The sequence below is a fragment of the Pygocentrus nattereri genome, chromosome 19, assembly GCF_015220715.1.
Source record: "Pygocentrus nattereri isolate fPygNat1 chromosome 19, fPygNat1.pri, whole genome shotgun sequence".
Lineage (NCBI taxonomy): Eukaryota > Metazoa > Chordata > Actinopteri > Characiformes > Serrasalmidae > Pygocentrus > Pygocentrus nattereri.
The window spans coordinates 23,751,607-23,769,644 of NC_051229.1; the positions used below are offsets into that span (position 1 = coordinate 23,751,607).

The following is an 18,038-nucleotide window of genomic DNA, read 5'->3' on the forward strand; positions in this document are numbered from 1 at the left end:
CTGAGCGATCGAGCAGCCTCGCTACAACGCTGCTCGCGATTGGCTAGTTCGCCAAGAATGCTCGCATATGATTGGTCAGTGACAAGTGAACAAGCGAGGACTTTTAATGTCAGCTGGGATGCTCATACATGATGAGGTCTTTGAGGTTATGAATGCTATTTTTCTGATGGCAATGCTTCATACATAAAGTAACCTTCATTTATTTCTCTCAAATATGGATGAATTATACTGTAGCTACTAGACAGTTTATTTAATATATTTCTATACATTTACAAAATTATAAATGCAAATAAAAGCTGTTATCCCTCAAGCTTTATATTGTCTATTTTCACTATTTAACACCAGATGGCACCAAAGGGGTGTAATGGACATTTATTTTTCATATTTACATTTACATTTACAGTTACAGCATTTGGCTGACGCTCTTATCCAGAGCGACTTACAATTTGATTATTTTTACATATGTAGGCCAAGGCGGTGTTAGGAGTCTTGCCCAAGGACTCTTATTGGTATAGTGAAAATATATTATATATTATATTATATAAAATATATAAATATATTTATGCCTATTCGTACAATAGACGCTGCATTATATATATATATATATATATATATATATATATATATATATATATATATATATATATATATACAGAGAGAGAGAGAGAGAGAGAATATATTTGTTCCTTTTTGTGTAATTCCTGTGTGCGGGATGCCGGGCTTCACGTAAACATGTGGACAGACTGCACTCTTTTCTTAGGCTATTTCTGTGTGTAAATAACGCTTTATCTTTAATTTCACCTTCACAGCAAACAACACAACAGGCTCTAAAGCCAAATAAAGACTCTCACCGCGATGGTTTAGAAACGATTGTTGTTGTTGCAGTATTTAAACACTGGTGTGACTGAATGCCTTTCGGTTATAAGGATAATTATTATGACATATTAAATAGAGCTTTAAACCTCTGTCTGGAGTAATAAAGTTCACGTCTGATCACCTGACGTGCAATATTACCTGACTTTTTTCTCATCATTTTTTCTCATAATTAAAAACTGTAGTAATAACAATTATTGTAATGGTAGTAATTTAAGATTAATTTTGGTTGAAAAGTCAGCAGCTTTTACATAGTCAGAAGGTGTACTGTGAACCTGTCAAAATTATACCCCTATTATCTCTGGGGATGCATTATGCCTGGAATGATTAACTTATTCAGCTGACTTCTTGTTCATAGGTTACAGCATATAAATTATATGTTTCTAAAGTCAACAGGGGGGATTTTACTGTGGGGAGAAGAATTTTGCCAGTATTATTTTGACACCTGCCGAAATTATACTCCCCCTCTGATCTCAGCACTGCAAGGTCTGAATGACATCTCCTTTATTTTGCTAGGATGTCCTGGGCTGTAGATTGTGTCCTGAAATGCATTTTATTCTAGGTTCTAGGTAATGAATTTTAGAATTTTATTTCATTATTTATTATTGTTATTATAAACATACTCAGATCACCCTGAAAATATTGTATTTATGTACCATAATCTTACATGTGTTTTTGTTTATATATATATATATATATATATATATATATATATATATATATATATATATAAATGTTTCTTGGGGGTATTATGCTATAACATTCACTATCAGTCCTTCCTTTATTTATCCTTCATCATTATTGGGGTATCCCAGCAGTCATCGGGCGGAAGGCACATACAAACATCCATCCATCCATTTTCTAAGCCGCTTCTCTGTCAGGGTCGCGGGGGGGAGCTGGAGCCTATCCCAGCAGTCTTCGGGCGGAAGGCAGGATACACCCTGGACAGGTCACCAGTCCATCACAGGCACATACAAACATATAGAGTATAAATAATAAAAGGTTTTCTACTGAAGCATTTTTTGTTTCTCTGTCCCCAAGAAACACACATATGTGTATATGTGTACACATATATGGACACCATCTGAGTTTAAACAAGTTTAAACCAAACAAGTTTATTTTGGTCTCGTCAGATCACAGGACATGGTTCCAGTAATCCATGTTCTTGGACTGCTTGTCTTCAACACACTGTTTGCGGGCTTTCTTGTGCGGCAGTTTCAGAAGAGGTTTCCTTCTGGGACGACGGCCATGCATACTGAGTTGATGCATTGTGCAGCGTATGGTCTGAGCACTGACAGGCTGACCACCCACTTCTTCAACCTCTGCAGCAATGCTGTCAGCACTCATTCGTCTATTTTTTGAAGCCAACCTCTGGATATGATGCTGAACACGTGGACTCAACTTCTTTGGTTGACCCTGGTGTGGCCTGTTCGGAGTGGAACCTGTCCTGGAAATCCACTGTATGACCTTGACCACCATGCTATAGTTCAGTTTTAAGGTGTTAGCAGTCTTCTTACAGCCTAGGCCATCTTTGTGGAGAGCAAGAATTCTATTTCTCACATCCTCAGAGAGTTCTTTGCCATGAGGCACCATGCTGAATATCCAGTGGCCAGTATGAGCAAATTGTTCCCAAAACACCAAATTTTACAGCCCTGCTTCTCACTCACTCCTGGAACCTTGTAACTCTAACGAGTCTTATGACACCAGGGAGGGACAACAACACAATTGGACACAATTTGGACATGTTCACTGTGAAGTGGATTCACTTGTGTTGCCAGCTATTTAGACATTGATGTCTAAATCAAATATAGGGATGCCCTTAATACTGCCTGCTCCAACTATTACTCCATCCATCCATCCATCCATTTTCTAAGCCGCTTCCCCGTCAGGGTCGCGGGGGGATGCTGGAGCCCATCCCAGCAGTCTTCGGGTGGAAGGCAGGATACACCCTGGACAGGTCGCCAGTCCATCGCAGGGCAGACAGACAGACAGACACAGACAGTCACTCACACCTAGGGGCAATGTAGCATGTCCAATTGGCCTGGCTGCATGTCTTTGGACTGGGAGGAAACCGGAGAACCCGGAGGAAACCCACGCAGACAGGACCCCAGTCACCCGGCCGGGGAATCGAACCCAGGCCCTCCTCACTGTGAGGCGACAGCGCTACCCACCACGCCACCATGCCGCCCCCAACTATTACTCCTCCATCATAAATAATGCTAAGTCTAGGCCAAAAACTCTCTTTCAAATTGTTAACAAACTCTTCAATCCTCCTGTATCAGCGTGCCCCTATTCAGCTGAGCAATGTCAGGCTTTTCTACATTTTTTTGACAAGAAAATTAATCAGATCTATAGCCTCTTTTATTCTAGTTCATAGTTATTCTCCTTTACTGATTTTCCTACTTTGAACACAAAGCTAACTTGTTTCGCACCTGTTGACTCCTTTTCTGTCTCTGAACTCATCACTAAGTCTAATACTTCCTCCTGCTAGCTTGACCCTGCCCCCACCCCTCTACTCAAGGCCTGTTCTTCTGTAATCAACACCCCAATTCTTAAAGTGATAAATTCATGTCTCTCTTCTGGTTCTGTTCCCACTGCCCTTAAAACTTACCTAGGACCTGTGAAGCTCTCATCCTCTTTTCTTGATAGAACTCCTTCCTTGGACTTTATTTTCTGCGTCAGCAAACCACACTGAAAAATGGGAGATAACAGCAGGTACCACAATTCCTGCAAGCTTTCTGGTGGCATTACTGCAAACACTGATTTTACTATATACTATTAGGTCAAACAACTCAAAACTGTAGGTAATCTTCTAATACCTTACAGGTAAGACAGGCCTGACGTATCAGTAGTTCCAAACCTGACATTTCCTTGAGAACTGATGCTTGCATAAAATATACTAACAGTCTTGTACTGGACAATTATCAGTTATACAAAGACTTTAAAATTGATTTTAATTATGTATAAATTTAGCAATTTTCAATTTACCAAAATGTTACATCTACCCTTTTACGTGCAGAAGACTTTTAAAACTATCAGCATTGGTACTGGACAGAAAACTACATCAGTGAAAGCGCCCATCCCTGCCTACCATCTCTAACTATTGCCATTTTTTTTTCATTTATACTCGGAACAAGTATTTTCACACTACTGCTGATGGCCTCGTGACCAAAGACTTCAATGGCGTTTTAGGGCCACTGTTACTAAAAAATAGAAATAGTAGACTTCGAGAATAAAGTCGTAATATTTCGAGAAAAAAGTCACAATATTTCCAGAAAAACAATCATAGAATTATGACATTAAAGTGGCATTAATACCAGGAAAGGTTGCAATATTGTGTCCCAAGGCTTTGCATAGAGAAGGCAACACTCAATCTGTCTCTCCTGCCTGCGGAGCCCCGCGGGTGACATCCCGTTAAAATAAAAATAATGCGTGGCCACGACTTAGTAAGGCGTGGGAATGAGTCGTAGCTACACATTAGGATCTCTTTCCCATGCGTTAATAAGGCGTAGCCACACATTGTTTTTTATTCATACAGGATGTCACCAGCAGGGTTCCGTACTCCTGCACATCAGTACCATACTGTTATTAGGTGGGTTCGACTTAACCCGGCGCTGCTGGTTAGTTTATTGTCCGACGTGCATTGGCGCCATCTGCGGGTCATGATGACATACGGCCAGTCGATGCAGCTGCTTCCCACAAGCGGCGCAAGCTGAGAGATGGCTTGATGACGACAGAGCTTAATCTTGCTAATTTTCTTCGGGATCAATAAAGTATCTATCTATCTATCTATCTATCTATCTATCTATCTATCTATCTATCTATCTATCTATCTATCTATCTAATCATCATTGGCTAGAAGCTGCACTGACACCTGTGATGTTTGTTTCGTTTCATTCTAAAATGAAACCTTTTTCTCGTTGCAGCTCTTAAAGACCAAGTATTTATGCTAATGTTATCAGGTTCTCTAGTAGTATAACAGTTTATTTTCGTGCATTATTCAACATATTTAATGTCATTTTTCTAGATGTTTTAATGGTCTTTATGTTCTTATTTTATTTTTATAATGCACTCTGAAATGCTTTTATGATTTACAACTTAAGTGCTTTTTTAAAGGCATTACATTACTACTATTGCACTTATTTTTCTTTCTCTGTAAACTTTGTAGATGTTTTAAAATATGATTAATAAATAAAGCTGCGTGAATAAGCATGGTGTTATGTTTGTGTTAAGAAATTCATCTTCACTGCCTGAATAATTGCTTTGTCTGTGCCTGAAGAAGCAAAGACATTGTACAAATGAACCCTATTATTCATCAAGGACTCATATTGGGCACATCCTTCATTGGTGTGCCTACTGAAGTATTGTTACACAGTACATCCATAAAATAACATCCAGTATTGCATGTTATGTGATTAGTTATAATAGGTTAGTATTATCAAAAAATTAATCACACTGTCATCACTGATGCTGATCATTTATGAATACACACTTAAAAATTGCACATCAATTTTTTTATACACACCACTTAGGAGAAGGACCTAAATGGCACACAGTGGCATTTACTGCTGGTTGAAATGTGTTTAATTTGTGTACGCTAAAGACCACTCACTAAATCTAAAAGCCAATCACTGCTCAGTGGAAAGATGTGTTCTGAGTGGCAGTTTGGCACATTGTAACAAATGAAGAATAACAATCTATACATTTGTAACAGGTGTGCACTATTTCTCTATTATGCTTTTGGGTATGTAAGGCTTCATGTTAACTGTGCTATAACATCACACAGACAACATCCTTATCAATTTGAAGAACAGCCAAGGAAATGGACCAAAAACTGTTGCAGAAAATGGGAAGAATTGCAAGTGATCAATAAAAGCATGATGCGACTGCAATGGTTTCGGGAATACTTTATTCATTTTGATGTACTTTTTCAGATAAAAGTAGTTGTTCTACATAATTGACATCCAAGCTTTTGAATGCTTTTTTGTAGTATTTTTATAAAGTGGCCCTGTTGACTGTCTCTACAGCCTCTACTACAGGAATCAGTCTTCACCCAGAGTTACACTACTGCAACCAGCCCCCCTCCATTACTTTTACCTTCAGTTGTGGTCAAATCCCCAGCAATCTTCACCCAGTCCTACACCCCTGCAACTAGGCCCCTTCCATTCCTTATACCCATAGTGGTGGTCACATCCCCAGCAACCTTCACACAGTCCTCCACTGGGGCACACCTTCCACCCATCACCTCTAGCCAGACTAGGCTCAGAGCAGCTGTTATCCCCGTCCAACCTGTTGGCAAGCCAAGAGGCATAGGAAGGTACAATATCTGAAAATAATCATTATAAAAAGGGGGGTTCCAGGGTTCTGTCACAGTGTGGCTTCTGAATACGAATGTGGCATCCATCTACTGCACAGATAGTGTTTGGAAATCCAGCTGTTTGAAAACCTAACACAGAATGATGCAGGGTTTGTCCTACTGGCCAGGAAATGCGGTGTGCCATGCATACATTTACCAAAGTACCAAACCCATGAAGATATTTAACAAGAGTGGATTTTGTGACATTGAATTGGTCTGCTATATATGACTCCTGGTTTGACAGTGTTCATAAACACAGTCACATAACACAGACACTCTTTGTCAGTGGCAATTCCGTCTGCTGTGGATTCATACAAACAGGGCCAATGGTCTTTATCAGATCCTAAATAGTAATAGCAAGAGAAAAGATTATTATTATCATATTAAAACTTTTTGTAGGGTTATGTGGCTTCCATACTTGTCCTTTGAAGAGACTGACATGACCTCTAAATTCTGAGAGACTATAGAGAGGGAAGATATCCTCTATAACTTGTTGTAGTTTTGGAACAAGCCTAAAGATGGGGAAATGTGATTAAGTCCTTAGACAAAATACTTAATTAGACAGTTTGGACTTAAAGCCACTTTGACACAATAAAATTGGAGTCTATTTACCAAATGCACAATCTTAATGATTAAGGTCTGACTAAGTGCATTCGATCATTTCCATTGAATTATTTCTAGACTTTTTTACACTGTTTATCATATTCACTCATTCTACAGTACATTGAACATACTGAATATATTTTGAATTATTTATTCATGTTTCATGTGAAATGATTCAATAGATGGTCTTAAAAACAGACTACTTTGTTTAGGTCTGTTAATTTAATTTAATTAATTAACAGTCTGTTAAAACTTTTTCTTCACCAGTGTACAAGATAAATGAAGAATGAAGAATGATGAATAAAAAACTTGTGTTTACAGACGTTACAGAAATGACTGCCATGTTAGCTATGTGACAGCATTTTACTTATATGAAAAAAGCTATTGCCATTCCAGTTTTGTCAAAGATCTAAACACTGAAATCTAAGAGAGAAAAAAGATATGGAAAGTTTTTTGTAGCTTTATTCGAAAGCCGATGAGGTAGTAGAGCTACTTCAGATTTAGATTGATGATTGTTTCACCAAATCCAAGCCATATAGCTTGGATTCATAGTACATAACGTTAGTACAGTTTTTCTCTGACTGAAGGGGGCCAAATTGTAGCCAAACCCACGAGGAAAAAAACAATAAGTTAATGTCAGATGAATTTAACTCCAGTCATGCATTAATGTATCACAAGGCATGCGTTTGACATAGTGTAACATAGGGTTACAAATCAAACAGGCATTACAAAAAGAAAAAGAAAACAATAATATACTTTATTTGAATCCATGTCAAATACTGATTAGTTTCATTACAAGTCACGGCTTGTAATTTGCATACACAATGGATATGGATTTGAAAAAAGTAAAAATACAATTTACAACTTAATATTTATTTTCTTTATCACATGAGATGTTTGTAAATCCACGCAGCACGTGTCTAAAGCAAAGAGAGAAAATGCAACGTTTTTAACTTTAATTTATTTATGTTTTTTTTTTTTTTTACATTTTAATAAGATAAATAAAAATACCTATTTCCTAAAAACACATGACAAGGGACACAATTCAAAAATAAATGAAAAATATTTTCACTTTATGATTCACAAAGACGGCAGGTAACGTTTATATCCTTTTTGTAACTGAGAAGCCCGTCTGTGATACTGTATTTATATGAGTCTCTCCTGAACTCATGTAGGCCCTAATCCCCCCGCCCCCGTCTCTCCCCACATGGGGGCGCCTGTTGACCGCGAACCGAAGTCCCCCTCTCGGCGTCATATCTTCGTCTCTGTAAAACGAGAAGTGGGCTGGTCTTTTAACATGTCGAGGGTGTGTGTATGTGTGTGCGTGTCTGTGCCCGTACCCGTACCGCAGCCTGTGCGTGTGTATGTGTGGGCGCGGGCACAGTGCACGTCTGTGGCAGGATGTGGAGATACAGAAACGTTACCGTACACGGCCGGAGCGAGTCGCCATGCTGGAGCTGCAGAGCAGCTGTGTAGGTCACTTGCTGAGACGTGGCGAGCGAGCGAGCGGGCGGGCAGCGGTAGGACCATGGCAGTCAAAAGTTTATGAGGACGGTGTGTTTATTCGTAGGTAGAAAACGCGCTCCATATAAGTCAAGGTCAGGCGGGGAGGCTGCGCAGTTTCCCCCTCAGCACAAAGTGATTCAATCATCCGCAATCTCAGGAAGTCCAGGAACTTTGCAGCCGGAACGAGTGGAAGTAATTTTTGCTAGTCTGTCTACCAAGGTGGTGATCGCTTCATGTGACCTGCTTTGTGTGCTCTTTGAGACGCTCTCTCTCTCCTTCTTGGGGAACTTTAATCGAACTGCTGGGAAATGAGTGCGACAGTAAATGAAGCGGAGCCCAAACCGGGTACAGCGCCAAAAACGAACGGACTAGACTCGGTTCCGAAACCAGCAACCCCCAAATCGGACCCACTCTCAGAGCTGGAACCGGACGGCGAGTCTCAGTCCTCGGTAGAAGACGCCAAACACACGGGGATTAAATTCGTCAAGACGTTCCTGTTGGTGTTTCCCATTTATGTGCTGGGCTATCTCGAGTTTAGCTTCAGCTGGATCCTCATCGGCCTCGCCGTGTTATTCTGGCTCAAACGGAACCAGAGTACGAGGTTTCCGAGGGTGAACAGAGCTCTGGCCTTTTTCGAGCACGAAGAGAGATTCGTGCGACAGAGTTTGCCAACTTCAGAGCTGCCACCGTGGGTGAGTGTTGACGCTGTTTACGCGCTGCTGCAAGTCGGTTCAACAGCGTTGCATAATGTATTCAGGGGCGCTCAGCTGGTCGTTTTGTCATTGTGAGGATGAACTGTGAACTTTAACCTTGTCCCTCCCTAAGCCTGGCGTAAGCTGTGACCCTTAACCTACATTCAGCAATAACGTAGCCTTCATGTCTCAGAGGTGATTTTGGCAAAAGTGGGAAAGACTGGGATAAAGTCTGACTGTCTGAAAAAATCGTCATAAGGTCAAAGCACGAGTATCAGAAGATCATTAGCTACGTGGTCAACATGGCAGCAGTTTTTGCACCAGCGCAGAACTGAAACGCTGTTAAACTGTAAGAGAAATTAAAAAACACGCGTGAGAGGCTCAGAGGTTGTCAGTGGGTAGAAGCTTTTGGAAAAGGGTTTTCAGTGCTGTGGCAATTTCAGCCTGTCTGCATTTTTGTGTTTTGCCTCCTAACACACCTGAGCCAGGCATTCTGCAGTACTTGATAAGCTGGCTGAGGTGTGTTTAGTTCTTAACCACAAAACAGGAGCATTAATAAACTTTGAATCAGGGCTCACCAAGCCCGTTGGTAGTGTTCTGTCAGCCTGTAGAATTTGTCTTACCTAACTCATCTGGCACTGTATGTTAGATAGTCATTCACCAGATGTGAATAAGGTTTGTACAAGCAGAAAAACGTCCTCATGTATTATTGGAAAATGATCTCTTAGATGGTTCTGCTTGGCTCTATGAGTATTTTCACAGATGATATGTGATCATCAAGCCTGTTGAGCAAGCATCTCAACCTGGTATAGGGTGACTAGAAGTGTCAGTCTTTATTAGGGTGTATTTTAGAGCTAAATTATGTGTAGTTGTTACCTAATATAGGCAATCAGCATGATCAAAATACATACATCAAAAAGGGCCTGTTATGAAAAAATATCATAATGAGCACCTGAGTATATAATAATAACACATTTTGCTGTAGATTTAGAACCAATACGCTATTACTTATGTTACCAATCCTTTATAGCAGATAACAGTTATCCGTACACCAACTCTATAACTCTGAAACAAAATCAGTGCTCAAGTATTAATAATAGTAATAATATTTGTTATCACTAGAATTCTTAAAAGAGTCACAGTTATAATAGATGTGCAGAAAGTGCGTTAATTAGGGGGAAAAAATTAGCAGGGAGTTAAGACTCTGTGTTTGTTTGCTGTGTATGTTGATCACAGCCAGCAGTGGACTGCAGTAAGTAGAGTAGGTCACCGTTGGACTCCAGTGACCAGAGACCAGCAAAACAGAACCGCACTGTATTCTGCAGTACTGAATCAAGAACCTTTTACAGATGTTTTTCACATCACAGTGAAAAGTGTTTGCAAGTAAGCATTTATATCTAATGCTAATGAGTGATAGAGGAAATGTGCATTAACTCCATTTATCCCAGTGGTATTGATCACCACATGGCTTCCTGCTTCACACAAAGCATTTTTGTCAGTTTCCTGTCTGACAGGTCATTGGGCGAGTTTGCTGATGAGTGCATTAGCGAACATTTGGATTTGGATGGATTCAAGGTAGTGATGATTTTAATATAAACCTGAAATCTAACTAATTTATTTTGCCCCATTAGTTAATTTCCCTCGTTATGTTAAACTAGATGTCTAGAATGGCAAATATAGTCAAATTCTTTTCTATCCAAAATGTCCAGTCTTCTGAGTAGTAGTAATAAATAAAAAATATCTAAATCTGTGTGTACAATTTTGCCTTAGAACGCCCTGCATGTACACTATATGAACAAAAGTATTGAGACATACCTGTTAATAATTGAATTCAGGTGTTTCAGTCAGTTACAGGTGTATAAAATCAAGCACCTAGTGATGCAGCCTGCCTTTACAAACGTTTGTGAAAGAATGAGTCATTCTAAACATTGTGGTATGGTATTAGGATGCCACTGTTGCAGCAAGTACCTTTGCGATATTCCATGATGAACTATAAGTGGTATTATTAAAAAAGGGAAGTGTTTAGGAATCGCAGCAACACGGCCACAAAGTGTCAGACCACATAAAGTTACAGAGTGGGGTTGTTGAGTGCTGAGGCGCATAGTGCATAAAAGTCCTCAGCACTTTTCTAACTCAATAACTGCATTAATATAAGCACAAAAACTGTGTGCCGGGAGCTTCATGGCATGGGTTTCCATGGCTGACCAGTTTCTTTCACGCCTAACATCGCCAAGTGCAATACCAAGGGGGGTGATGTGAAGCACACCGGCACTGGAGTGTTCTGTGGAGTGATGAATTTCTATCTGGCAGTCTGATGAATGAGTCTGGGTTTGTGTCTGACCTCACAAATGCAGTTCTGTATAAATGTGCAAAATTTCCCACAGACACACTCCAAAATCTTGTAGAACACTGTCCTAGCTGCAAAGGGTGGACCAACCTCTATGGATTTAGAATGGGATGTCATAAAAGCACCTGTAGGTGCCCCAATACTTTTGTCTGTATATTGTATCTCTCTGTCCTGCACATGTATTTAAAAATACGTTTTAGGCCAAAATCCTCCCTCAAAACTGTCATAAAATATCTCTAGCATCAGGCAACATATCCATGACCATTACCTGTAACAGCCTTCTATGAGGTATTGTTCAGAGGCATTAAATGCTTCAGATATCTAGTTCTTATCACCATTACTGGGAACAAGTCTGACATGGCATGTTTCAAATCAAACCACTCTGAATGATTTTGTTTACATTTTAAGAAGTATGCATACATTTTAAAAAATTTGTAATTACTGTTTAACTCCTTCTGAAATAGAATGAAAATGCACAGAAATTAAATGCTATTTGATTCATATAGATTTGAGTTGACTCTAACAGTCAGTAAACTTCAGCAAGTTAAAGTTTTGTGGCTCTAGGTTAAGGTTTGGTGGCCAGGGGTTCCATGCGATGTTCTAGTGCTGTCAAGCCACTGCTTAAACATGTCCACAGTTATGGTATTGAAGTTGTTTGTTAAGTAATTATGAATATCTTTTACTACATGCTATTGCATGCACATCATGATGTCACCCAGTCGGGTGCTTGCACCAAGAATGGCTAAGGAAGTGTTACTATGGAGCTCACCATAGCGTTCCACTAAACAACTGTGTGCTATTTCTGGAGACCTGCCATGCTGTGAGCAGAAGACAGCATATGTGTCAGCTCCATGTGGTAGTTAGGAAAGTTTTGGTACATATAATGCAGTTTTGTAAGATTGCTGATCTAGGATCAGTATGCCTTTTTACATGCAGATGGAGCTGTTCTCAGTTTGCTTCTGTTATTGAGAGTTGTTGTTGTATCTAAAGGACTGGTTGACAGACTGAACAGACCTGTCAGCAGGAAGATTTCACATTTGAATAGTTGATTTGAGGAGGAGCACTCTTGAACTGTCAGTTCCCTCGAGACTGATGTGAATATGTAAATATCCCCATGAAACATTAGCACAACATACAAATAAAGTCTTTAGGTATAATGTGGCAGAGTGTAAGCATAGTAATCAAATCTAGCAGTTTATTACAATTCCGGCTGTGTTTTAGGGCTGTCATAAAAAATGAATGATGATCTTGATGATTTGGCCATAATTAGTTAACACTTTAGATGGTTATAATGCATATTTAAAAACTTCCTACTGATCTGAACATTTTTGATTTAACGAAAGGATATGAATGGGTGGTTGTTGTAGTTGTAGTCAATTTTTAAAAAAACTCTAATTGCTTAGTTAAATGACAAAATATTTTGTAGATTGACCCTGGGTGATTTTGCCTAATCTGCTATTCACCAGTAAACAGGAAGTAACTTCTTACCTCTTATCTCTCACGGCATCCTCTGTGTGTGTGTGCGCGTGCATAAGAGGGTGTGTGACAAAGTTGTTGGTTAAAGTGTGAGGTATAATTTGGGTCAGTGATGGATAGGGCTAGTTATTGCCAGCAGGTTCATAATATGCATGTCACAATACAAGCATCATGGTGCAATACAGTGCCATGGTACAATACTCTGATGTAGCAACACGCTGCTTGCTAAAGAACTATAATTTGGCAGAAGGAATTGCTAGCTAACATTAAAACGCATTAAATGCCACGTTCAAGGCCCAATTTATTTATTTATTACTTTATTTACTTAAAAGTTGTATAAAAGAAATAGAACACCAATAAATAAATAAATAAATCAGAATAGAACACAAATAACGCACTCCCTCTCATGTTCTATTACTTAAACAATGCCAAGGAAACTTCTAAGGACTATATTATAGGTGTGGTTCACTCTGAGCTGTTGGTCAGAGACCAGAGACACAGAAGAGTGAACCTCCCACAATTTTAATCACGGAGGCAAAAAAGGCACATACACATGTATGAGAATCTGTGGCTGTAAAACTATCAGTGAACAACTAAATATTCACTAATGCACGTCACAGACCACATACAGCACTGCAGCATCATCTTTCTAGTGTTAACAGTGCTGCAACACAAAGTAGTACTGCTAATGGCTAAGCACAAATCATAGCAGGCTACAAACTGATAACTCACTACATCTGTGGACTAAAGCTCATCTGTGAAAGTGATACTACCTTGAATACATGACAAACAAGGTTTTGGGCAAAATATCTAATGGTGATTTTTCTGATTAATATTATTATTTCTAAAAAAAATATAAAAATAATAATCAGTGGTTTTTGAAGACCTTTCTGTCCAGATTTTCTGCTTTGTGGCTTGAACACTGAACATAATGTGCCAGAAAACTAGATAGTCGTGGCTGTGTTGTCATCGGCACACCACATGCGTGTTTAATTGCTTCAGGTTAGATGAATTTATGTTCTGGCAGCTTAAAAGTTATTCATGTTATTAGTTTATATTTCCCCGATTAAAAGTTGTTAAGGTAATGTTGTCACAGAGAAGGTCTCTCTCTCTCTCTCTCTCTCTAATATATATATATATATATATATATATATATATATATATATATATATATATATATATATATATATATATATATACACACACACACACACTCACACGAAAGTGAGAGGGAGAGTTATGTGAGGATAGAATGAGGTTTGTGGGAATAATTTGTATGATGTCAGTGGGGTGTTCCCCTTGAGTATTTCTTCAGAATGTGCTGAAAATAGTCTCTCTCTCTCTCTCTCTCTCTCTCTCTCTCTCTCTCTCTCTCTCTCTCTCTCTCTCTCTCTCTCTCTCTCTCTCTCTGACCTTGTTTTGTCCTTAGTCCTTCTGGTTTTACTCTGGATCAGATGTCCTGTAGAAATGGATTAAAAAACCCAGCTAGGTGTGTTATTTCTCCTTGCAGAGTGTGACTTTAGCTCACAGAATACAGTTTATTGACTCTGAAGATTTTTAATGAGTCAGATTGTAATTACTGTGATCGTGCCCGGACCAGCAGAGCAACAACTGCCTCCATGCATTCCAGTGCTATCTGCTCAGCAGCTTTGAATTATGCTTGGTTCTAAGTCACCCTTTAGCTTTCCTGTCAAACCAGTCAATTGTGGAACTTGGTACTGTGTACTTCAGCATTCAATAGCAGCCAGTTATGAGTGAGAGCATTTCTTTTATTAAGGACAACGTATACATACACGTTAGTCTAATGGGTCGTATTCCAGCAAGGCTGGTTAGAGTTGGCAGCTCGAATGGTTTTTCATGGGTAGTTAGTTTTTATGTGGTAGTACTTGAGGAAGGGGAGGGCTTGCATTCCTTGGTGGTTCCACTGCAGGGAGGTAATTTCTTTACTGATGTAGTGACAAGCCATGTGTTCAGCTGTGTGAGAGACATTCCATGTTGAATCACTTGTGCTCCACATCGTTGTGTCAGAAAGTAGGGAGCTTGTCAACAAAATCCTGTCAGATTTTTTTTTTGTTTGTTTGATTATTTTTTTAAGTTTGACCACAATAATAGAATTACCGAGACTCAGATTTTGAAGACTATATTAGTTCAGCAATCACAGGAATAAAAAGACATTAAAAAATAAAAAGTTGATTGCTGAGCAGGTTTCAGGATTTCTCAGTGCGATATAACCTCAATACCGGTATAGCTACTGATACTGGTGTCACAGATTAGTATTGATTATTAGTATTAGAATTATTATTATTATTATTATTATTATTATTATTATTATTAGTATTGATTAATAGTGGATTAATAGAGAACAAGCATTGTTTTTATAAAATACCCCTAAAATTAATAAGACAGAAAATAGTTCCTGTTGCTGTGCTTGTTTGGTGTAAATTTAGGAGAAGGAATCAGAAAATGGTCCAGTTGAAACAAAGTTTGTAGGGTCCGGTTTGTAGGACGTTTCATTGCACTGTTATCTCTTTAAATTGTCTACCAGTTTTGAACTTTGAACACCATACATTTTGTATTTTTCTCTGATGGCGCTGTACATCTTATGTAACTGTACAAACCCTGCCAATATCATTGGACAGCTCCTGCTTACCTTCTGTGCCCTGACCATGTCATCTGCCCATTTGAACACCTGGAAGAGTGACCTTGTTTTTTATTAAGCACACCAGCCTTAGTTTATCAGTTAATCAGGGCTACCAACACTCGACACTTAAACACTACCATTAATCACTTGAAATTACTGACCTAGCTGTAGAATGAACTAGTCCTGGATCTGATCTCAACCAGTTGCACACATTTACCTTAAGTTTGGAACACTGTGTGTACCTTTCCAGTCCTCAGGAGCTAGCTGTAGTGTTAAGTAATTCAGGTGGAGAAATGCCCCCCGAGGAAAATGTACTATGTACCATGTCAAAGGCGAAAACCCTGTGGTTTTAACATTTTGGAGTGTTTCACATCAGCCCATTAATTTCAGCCCAGGGCTTCTATCCCCTCTCTGTTAGTGTGTGTACTCAGGAAACAGCAGGACTGTGAGTCATAGAGTTTACTCCCACAGGAGAACGTCCCAAAAATGAAAGCTTGAATAGAGTGAAGGAGGAGGGGAAAGAAAGGAATTTTCCATTTCGTTGTCTTGCATGAAAGTCTGAGAATGTCTCTCTTGGAGACATATGGAGAGTGTGTAGGATTTTGAAAACTTGTAGATAAGCTGTGTAAGCTATTTATGTATTTGATTATGAACCAAGTACTTATTTAAGAGTGGGTAGTGGTTTGTATTGTTGTTCCTTTATCCCCGTAATTCCAGCTAAATGTTGATGAGCTTGCCCTGCGATGGACTGGCGACCTGTCCAGCGTGTATCCTGCCTTCCGCCTGATGACCGCTGGGATAGGCTCCAGCACCCCCCCCATGACCCAGAAGGACAAGCAGCTTAGATGATGTGTGTGTGGGTGTGTGTGTGCGTGTGTTGATGAACTTGCCAGTTATCAGCCTTATTCCAGCAGTTACTACCTAACATAAACCAAGGAATGATATTGATTAACCACTTATTGTCTAGGCTGTAAATATTGTGTCTTGAAGTAAGTAAGAAAGAATCAGAATCACTTTATTTCATCAAATATGAAACATATGAGGAATTTGTCTTGGTGAATGAACACATCTGTGGCATATGACATACTCAACAGACTTTAATAAGAGAATAAGACAGTAGCTATGAAAAAAACGTGTGTGTATATATAGAATGAGGAGTAAGACAATAGCTATACAAGAATTCAAGTGAAAAAAACTAAAACACATATACCTAAGCATTTAGGGATAGAGGGCATATATGCTAAGGGAGCTGGTTTCAGTTTAAGTTTAGTAAGCATAAGCATATTTTCCTGTAAAATATATCTATAAAGTCAGAGCTACTACTCCTAAATAATCATTTGAGTTGCAGAAAACCTGTGTAATAAATAAATATATATATATATATATATATATATATATATATATATATATATATATATATATATATATATATATATATATATATAAATATAAGAGAGGAAAAAGAAGACTTGAGTTGGTCATTCATGGATGAGTTCTGCATGACATCACAAGGTTGTAATGTAGTGTTGAATGACTCCTTTATGTTCTACTGGAGTAGGATTACATTGAACCTCAGGCTCATTGTGGTTGAAGCAGGAAATATCACCTTTGAGATGTTACTTTAAATGTGCAGTGAAAGTATTGATAATGCATTTTCCCAAAAAAGCAAAGAGTAAAAATTACTTGCATGCAGTATTGATATTGCCAAAGGTTTTAATATGCAAAATAAGCCATTTAATCAATCATTGAAATATTTTTTGGTGCTGTGTACATCATCAGATGTTTTGGATAATTTTTGATGAATCAAGGGATCCAACAATGGCAAAAAGTTTTGTCCAAAATGATGCAGGCCAGTCTTTAGCCTATTTGCCTGACAGTGTTCCAGTTATATTGCAAAACACTGCAATCACAATTATAGTTGTAATTTAATATCTTGTCCACATTGTGCAGCCCTAGCTAATACTATTTTATTTAAGTTACTCTCTACAGTAACATAGAATAGCTTTCCCTGTCAGAGAGAAAGGGGGACAGATGCAGGGGACAGATTATTTTAGCCTTGTGGGCTGATGTGCTGTGTAGTCCTGTCAGAGTTATGTAACACTTATCATCAGAAAGACAATGATTCAGCAAAAACCTTTCTGTTTGCTTTATTGGTAAGGTCACTTTCTAAAATGGTACTCTGTGCCTGCCTGTTTGGAATATACAGTACAGAATTAATAGTCATGTATGTATATTGGACTAACATGAATGCTGATGTGTGCTTTTGTTTCAGGTCCACTTTCCAGATGTGGAGAGAGTGGAATGGCTCAATAAGGTGTGTTTTATGTGTGTACCTATGAAATTAATAAAGGCTGCTCTTAAAACGACAAATATTATCTTTGTTTCTACTGGTCTGATATGAATAGATCTGAAACTGGATCTTTGGCCAGTCTGCTGCACAATGTCCCTAGGTACACTGGTAATTCTAGCAGGAACAAAGATTTGACACAAACACACGCAAACAGGTCAGCTTTTGCGGTGTAGCACAAACTCGACTGAAACCAG

General features: G+C 38.8%; 1 protein-coding gene across 4 annotated transcripts in view; it reads left to right on the forward strand.

Moving 5' to 3' along the window:
- Positions 1 to 8,099: 8,099 nt before the first annotated feature.
- esyt2a (extended synaptotagmin-like protein 2a) overlaps positions 8,100 to 18,038 on the forward strand; it is a 45,032-nt gene continuing 35,093 nt past the window's right edge. For 2 of the 4 annotated variants that reach the window (XM_017699228.2, XM_017699229.2), the window contains exons 1-2: positions 8,100 to 9,030; positions 17,767 to 17,808. In XM_017699228.2, coding sequence (XP_017554717.1) covers positions 8,647 to 9,030; positions 17,767 to 17,808 — 426 coding nt within the window. In that variant the 5' untranslated portion in view covers positions 8,100 to 8,646. The remainder of the gene's footprint in view (positions 9,031 to 17,766; positions 17,809 to 18,038) is intronic. The other 2 variants (XM_017699230.2, XM_017699232.2) reach the window with 2 other exon arrangements.